Source organism: Cryptomeria japonica, chromosome 1 (assembly GCF_030272615.1).
Source record: "Cryptomeria japonica chromosome 1, Sugi_1.0, whole genome shotgun sequence".
NCBI lineage: Eukaryota > Viridiplantae > Streptophyta > Pinopsida > Cupressales > Cupressaceae > Cryptomeria > Cryptomeria japonica.
Window position 1 is genome coordinate 130,991,150 of NC_081405.1, and position 8,048 is coordinate 130,999,197.

Sequence of the window (8,048 nt, forward strand, 5' to 3'; positions counted from 1 at the left end):
TTTGATAGCTTTCCAGGTTGCAAAACAGCAGTTTCTGGAGCAGTTTCAGGGGCAGAATCAGGACAGTGGCGCCCGCGCCCCCGTCCCGAACATTTTCATTCATATTTTAACACCGGGTACGCATTTACATTCTTGTCTTGTCCTTGTGTTTACAGCTTTCCATTGTTTAAGTTCAATTCTGCAATCTTGTTATTAGTTCATACTTGCACTTTGGGGTTAGGGATTGAACTTGCATCATTTTATCTATCATTTGCAACAAAGGAATAGAAATCCTAATAGGTAGCCCGTGGCTCTCTCTTCCACAAAAAGAAGTAGCCAATTGTGTGATACCTCTAGGCTCTTTCGTATTCCACAAAGGTGTGATTGAAAGTGAGATTAGGGCATGTTTGCTTAGTGTCACTTTTTCCCCCACACAGTAATGTTGTTGAGATACCCTAGGGAGGCAGTAGTAATGATTTATTGTATTCCGCTTGCGTAATTGTTTGAATAGCTTGAGTGAATTATTCTATGTTCATAACACTTAAATGTTGTTGTGTGCTTGCTGCATTTCTTAAGTGATTTTATGTGTTGTATTGTTAAAAAAAAAAAATTAGCGTGTTTTTAGCTACATTTCTCTGGGGTATTTTGGTGGGCATTACACAACCAGTAAAGTGTGTCATTAAAAACATATGACACCTTTATCATCACAAATTTCCCTCCTATGTCGAGTCCTCTTAATTTGAGTGTCCATACAACAACAAGTCGAAACGTGACATATCATTTCATGAAATTTGGCTCACAACCTTATGTTATCTTGTTCCATAATCAAACATCCGTAAAAGTTGATACTAGCTCTCAGATGTCTCATTCGCTACCTTGGATAAGATGTATAACTTCTTTTGACAAGGTCACTTATGTGGTCGAAGATCTAAACCTCTATCTTTTAAAATTCATGATTTAGATTTAAACCATGCCAACCTTCTCTTTAGCAGTTGTAAGCCAATCTAACATACATTTGTGAAAAACCATCTTAAACATATTGCATATTTGTCTATTTTCTTTGATCTTGGTCCATCAAATCAATCTAAACCTCATACATCGAAAATTCATAATCTTAAACCTTGTCAACATTTACACTTGTGGTTGTGAGCCAATCTAACATACATTTGTGAAATATCATCTTAAACATATTCCACGCTTGTCTTTTATCTTTGATCAGAGTTCACCAAATCAATCCACCTATAACTCAAACCCCAATCAACATTAAAAAAGTCCCAAAACTTTATCGCCTAACCCAACCCACCAACTCTAAATCACCTAAAAATTTTAATTCCAACCAAATGCCTTAGTTTATTTATTTAAACTCTCCCTTTGATTATAATATCAATACCTAACTCTTTAAATCCAAACTAATTGATTATTTATTTGCTCATTAAATTGAAGCTATTAATCATTTTATTGCCCATTAAATTTAAGCTAATATTAAAAACACACAAAACCTTTATTGTCACAATTTCCCCTCCTATTATGATTCCTCTTAATTTGAGTGTCCATACAATAACAAGTCTAGATGTGACATATTATTTCATGAAATTTGGCTCACAACCTTATGTTATCTTATTCCATCATCAATTATCCCTAGAGATTGGTCCTAGCATTCAGATGTCTCATTCACTACCTTGGATAAGATATATAACTACTATTGACTAGGTATTCATGTGGTCGAAGATCTAAACCTCAATCTTCTAAAATTCGTGATTCAAATTTAAACCTTGCCAACCTTTTCATTAGTAGTTGTGAGCCAATCTAACATACATTTGTGAAACCTAATCCAGAACATCAAGAAACCTCAAACTTCTAAAATTCTTCATGATCTTAAACCTTGTCAACCTTTTCATTAGTGGTTGTGAGCCAATCTAACATACATATGTGAAACATCATCTTAAACATATTAAATACTTGTCTATTATCTTTGATCTTGGTTCATAAAATCAATCCACATATATAACTCAAACCCCAATCAACATTAAAAAAGTCCCAAAACTTTATCACTAAACCCAACCCACCAACTTTGATGCACCTACAATTTTAAATTCCAACCAAATACCTTAGTTTTACTTTTGTAACTATTATACTCTTTCAAATTATAATATATATATTATAAACCTTAGTCTTTTGCTTAAACAATAAAATAAAAAATATCAATACCTATCTCTTCAAATCCAAACTAATTGATTAATTATTTGCTCATTAAATTGAAGCTACTAATCATCTTATAGCTCATTAAATTGAAGCAAGTAATCATCTTATCTATTAATTAACCTAAATTTTGTGATTTGCTACATTAGAAGAATGAACTAAAAAGTCCACACCTAAATTTAATAAAGTTAGGCTTCACAAGAGGGGCCAACCAGTGAAATCACGTCATTAAAAACACAGGGCACCTTTATCGTCACGGACTGGATTTATATTAAAAAAAACACAGGCAAAATGATACGAAATCTGACATGGGTGACCGGCAGATGGCCGTCGAACAAAGATTAATTTATTTGTTTACAGCCTCTCCTAATCTCTCACAAATCTCTGTTTTTCTGTCGCGATGTTTGATTTCGGGCAATTTGCCCTGTCACATTCAAACAGATCGGACTGCAAATGATGAGGTTATATTAATAAAAATCCCAGAAAAATGGGGTTTTTGACACTGGAATGTCGTAAGCATGAATCTAGCGGGTTTGAAGTAGACATAATATCGAAACGGACCCTTGCGTCGGTTGAGCTTTCTCAATTCATGAAGGAGTGGAGTTGGTGAGTGAAAGACAGACAAAGCAAGGTGTAATCAAATATGAGCAGCAGCTGAGTAATCAATATCAAGAATAGAAGCAGCAGCGGCAGCAGTTAACTGCAAATGCGACTGATTGTGCTACTGCTAACTATGGACAGAAAGAACATGACAAGCGGGTAAACCCACGAATCGACATTCATGTCTGGAGAAGGGGCGAGGAGGAATGCTGCAGGCGGAGGAGCAGCAGGCCGCCCGGTTCTTTGCCCTGCCGGCAATAGGACGCCGAAAAACTCGCCGGCGAAACAGGGTACAAAACAGCAGCAGGAGAAGGCAGCTTTGAAGCTGAGCTCCTTGTCCCCTAAGCATCCCAGTTCTGCCCCAGGCTCCCCTGAGGTAATGCAGTGCTGTTCCTTTTTCCTAAATTTGTATGTCTTGCCAGGACTTGAACTTGTGATCCCCAATTAACTTGCTGGAGGCCTCTTGTGAGGGCATGTTGTATTTGCATCTCTTTTTTGATTAGCATGCTCGAGTCCTCTTAGGAATTGGAGGGTCTGTTATTTCTGCAACTCTTTTTAAAGCCGCACTTCTTTAATTTGGGATCGAATTGTATGTAAAACGTTTCTTGACGTTCTGTGGATCATTTAGGACTTAAACCAATATCTCTGGTTAGCATGACTCAAAGCTTTTTGTTCGACAGTTTGGCTAGACATGCTTAATATGCCAATCAGATCCCTTTCAAACTTTACATTTTGCTCACATTTTAGTGAGACCCTTTTCCAAAGAAGAAGATCTTTAATCTTTGTATAAGTAATTCAAATTTTGATTTTTGGGTGCGAAATCTGCAACCATGAAACATATTCACACCTCTCTCAGGCCACATATCTTTGCTTGGAATTTTTAATTTTTTTTATGAGAGGGTTTTATTTCAGTGGAGATTCGTACCTGACAATAAACCTACAATACTCTTCTCAAGTCATGATTCATTACTTGGACCTTTATATTTGTTAATGAAACGATGTTATTTTCAATGGACTAATTAACTAGGCATCATTTCAATGGTCTAATTAACTAGGCATCATTTCAATGGACTAATTAACTAGGACTTAAAAGATGGGATACTTTACCAGTGAGCTACAGACCCACCCCCTTTTACTTTCTGCTGTGGCTTCTTTTCTTCCAACAATTTTTTATTCGCAGTTTACTACGTGGACCTTTTTGGGAATCAAGGAAACTTACACTTATTTTATGTTTATAAATAAATAAAAATTCTACCTATCCAATTTGAAAATTAGTAAAATTTACTATCCATTCTGTAAATTTGTATGTTATTCAAGTTTGTACCACTATGATTTTCGACTTTTGACGAGTCTATAGTTATATCAAACCTTGACAATTTATCTTAACAGCTCAAACATAGACTGGCAAAGCCTGGCTCTGGCACTAGCAGTCCTAATGTTATGTCCGGATATAAACTGGGCAAGATTGGCAGAAGCCATGTTAAGAACGGAGAGGGATGCATATCTCCAGGCAGCTCAATAGGCAGGTCACCTGAATGCTGCAATGCTGCCAACAACTTGCTAAACAGGGCTGGCGGTTCTCTGAATGTGTCCTCCTGCTCCTGTCCCATCGCAGATTCTTCATGCACATCCAAGAAGTTGAAGCAGAGAATATTGTTGCGTAGTTCAAAACAGAACGGAGGAGTAGCACTTCATGATAGCATTCCACGTTCGCTTCCACCTCCAGTCAAGAACAGATGCCCGTGGATTACTTCATTCAGTGGTAAGTTTAATTCCAAAATGTTACAGACTGTTATAAAATACTCTCTATGTATTTGTCTGTTTAGAACATTGGATATCTAGTTTGAAATTAAATTCCCATTCAGGAAGTTTCTCTTTAGAGCATAGGTATGGACAGTAGCTTTGCAGGGTGCCCTGTTTTGGGGTCTGGGCGTTTGAAAATAATCTTGGAGGAAGTTTGAGACTTCAAAAACAAATTTTATCGGGAGTAGCGAAGACTGGAAGTCTAAATTCCTTACTCTACTATTTTAGCAGAATCAAGGGTGTTGCCAGTAGGAGCGGTATCATAGCATTTTGTGATTTAGGAATACAGACAAAATACCATACCAAGCAATACTTGCAACTTAACAGAAGAGCTGGTACTGTTACTAGACGATATGCTTTAGAGCATGGAGAAATGAGGAGGCAGATTTTCCTGAACCGTTAGCCATTGGGAACATGATACAAGAAGGTAGTAGAGAAGCTTTGATAGGATCTCAGTAAGAAAAGGAGATCCCGGCAATGTCATGTCAATTTAATGATCATGCATGAATAACATATTTATCTCCAAGAGAAAAATTCCATGGATAGAAAACACAATCAACTAATTCAGTTTAAGTGCTTTAATCATCTAGCTGATGAAAAGGAAGAAAGAATATAGACCATGAAGAATGTTGATTGTGAAAGGCATGTAACGTTTCACTGTTCTGTGTATAAGCAGATGGGGCTGAAGCAGTCAGTAGGGCATGTAGATTTGAATAGTACTTAGCTTGATTTGTGCTCGACTAAATAAATTGGCAGTTATATATGTATGAAGGATATATTAGAAGATCAACAAATTGGGCACAAATAGCCTTCAGTTGGATGGCAGCTAAGCTACAAAAATTATGTATAAATTTTTTGTTTAGTGATGATCGGTCCTCTAGAGTTTACAAGGTCTCTGCAAACTTAAAATTTATGCGTGTGTTTGCCATGCATATATGTATCTATTTGCATATTTGCACCCAAATATTTTTTCATGTGTATGTAAACACACACATACTTAACTCCTTGAGTTTTTAACCTGATGAACAAACATGGAATAAACGGGGCATTATCTTGCTTGTATATTAGTTATTGAACAATGCACCATTAGATGTCTTGCCATCTTGAAGTCTTTCTCATATGTCTTGTACATGCTCTTACATAGAATGAAGCAACACGGCAGATGATTTTTTTTCATTCAAGACTTCTCATATGAAATTTTATTTTGGATACAGATCCTGCATATGTTACATTTCATGATAATGAATGGGGAGTTCCTGTACATGATGACAAGTAAGCCACCTTTACTGCATTGAAGTTCTGCAAATTTGAACTGTCTATCCAGCATTGTGGATGCACTGTTCGGAGTGTTGCACCGTTCAATTCTATTCTTGGAAGTTTCTGAATAAGGAGTATTCTGCTCTGCTCACAAATGCAGGGCGCTGTTTGAACTTCTTGTACTGTCAGGTGCTTTAGCAGAGCTGAGTTGGTCTTCCATTCTGAAAGCAAGGGACTTTTACAGGTATGTATGCATGTGAGTATTTGCTGCTGACTTCCAAAAAGAACTCTTATTTACTCCAAGGTGATAATTGGCAAGTCACTGCAGACAGGTGTTTGCTGGGTTTGATCCTGCAGTGGTGGCTACCTTTGATGACAAGAAAATTGCATCTCTCATGTACATAGAAAACTCTGTGCTATATGAAGGAAAGCTCCTTGGTATTGTCAACAATGCAAAGCTTGTCCTCGAGGTATAATCTAGCCACATTATCTTATCTATTGTAATGAGCTTTTACACCAAAACTGCATTCAAGTCTGCTTGTCTGTCTAGTGAAATTGGACATAAAAAATTTCATAATTTGTCACGGCAGACCATTTAGGATCTATCGCAAAGCAATTGCACATATAATTGAGCTGTAAGGTTTGTAGATTAACTGTTCTAGGCTTCCAGGTCATCTAACACGCCCTAAGTTTTAGAACATCCTTATGCTAACTACCTAGCTGTTAGGGATATAAGCTTGGTAGATTGTGTAAATTTCTCATTTTATTGTGTTTAATGATGCAGATAGTTGAGGAATTTGGGTCATTGGACACATATATGTGGAGTTTTGTTGGTCATAAGCCCATAATAAACAGATATCGGTATCCCAGACAAGTCCCAGTGAGGATACCTAAGGCAGAAGTTATCAGCAGGGATTTACTCAGAAGGGGATTTCGGTTTGTTGGGCCCATGGTTGTTTATTCATTTATGCAGGTAGCGGGAATGACAAACGATCATCTTGTTCACTGTTTTAGATGGGAGGAGTGTGTTTGGATTTCAAAAGGACTACAGGTTGGACAATACAATAAAATCCAGACAGAAGAAGTTTGTGAAAATAAGAGAGAAGGCATTCTGCCTATTTCATATGACAAGGAAAGCATAGCAAATTCCCATCAAGGCATTCTGCCTAATTCATATGACAAGGAAAGCATAGCAAATTCCCATCAAGACTTGTAATATGAGAAGATCCTTTTATAATACCTATGGCTCATTATCTTGGCTTGTCAGAAGACACTTTTTTGTACTCTACAATGATGCAATTTGTAGTATGGGCAGAAACAGTGTATCGCGTCAACTTTACAGAATGAAAGCCGTCACTTCATACTTGTGTTTGTGGATATGGGTCACCAAAGATCAACTGGGGTCTTCAGCATTGTAGCCACTTTCCAGGGCCTTTCCAGGGTCTTCAAACCCACTGGAAACTTGTGGAGATGTAATGTAGATGAAATTCAGCTAAGGCTTATGCGCCATGTATATCACTGTGCCAGCTGCTTGTGTGAGTGGAATTGCTTGTTCACCATCTTGTGGGTATTTCCATCAGGAATGGTCAGAAGGTTTTATAAAGATTTTTTTATATTTTTTTTACAAAGGGGTGTAGTTTGTCTATTGCAGAACAGAGGCCTGACTTCATTGGTCAGATTCATATTTCTTATAAAGTGCACGGGAAAAAATATGTCTTGTAGATAAATTTGTTTAGTTAGATATAACCCTTCTTTCAATCTTTGCAATAACTTACTGATTATTTTGTTTCATGTTGTTAAAGTGCCATTCAAATTAATTATTTTTTACCATTTACATGTAATTTTTTTGACTTAACAGACAACTCAATAAAAAAATCATGACCTCTTTTTCTGATGAACTATAGAATTCCAGGAGTTTTTTTATTGATAGATTTTATGTTTCTTGTTGCTCCCACAGCTGGCTTGTACCAATCTATCAAATTGTAAATTTATAACTTACAACTGAAGTTGAATGAGGCTTTTAATTTAGTGTATGGTACATGGTACATAATATATTTAGAGGATTTAGTTATTGGTTAATGGAATAATTAATATTAGATGGCATGCATATTGCAACTTGTTTTGTCTAGATCTCCTGGTCTACAATGGATGTAGGCTAAGTCACAAGATACGGCGATTTTCATGGATGAGGTTCGAATTTAATCGAATTT

General features: G+C 36.7%; 1 protein-coding gene across 2 annotated transcripts; it reads left to right on the forward strand.

Moving 5' to 3' along the window:
* The first annotated feature begins 2,451 nt into the window (after positions 1-2,451).
* On the forward strand, positions 2,452-7,491 carry LOC131028261 (uncharacterized). 2 transcript variants are annotated; one of them, XM_059213858.1, is made up of 7 exons: positions 2,452-3,154; positions 4,168-4,540; positions 5,796-5,853; positions 6,028-6,082; positions 6,171-6,308; positions 6,623-6,944; positions 6,996-7,491. In XM_059213858.1, the coding sequence occupies exons 1-7, from the start codon at positions 2,960-2,962 to the stop codon at positions 7,052-7,054; spliced, it is 1,200 nt and encodes a 399-aa protein (XP_059069841.1). In that variant the 5' UTR covers positions 2,452-2,959; the 3' UTR covers positions 7,055-7,491. The 2 variants fall into 2 exon arrangements, with proteins under 2 accessions (XP_059069841.1, XP_059069832.1); XM_059213849.1 differs by having other exon boundaries at positions 2,458-3,154; positions 5,999-6,082; positions 6,167-6,308.
* The last annotated feature ends 557 nt before the right edge of the window (positions 7,492-8,048 follow it).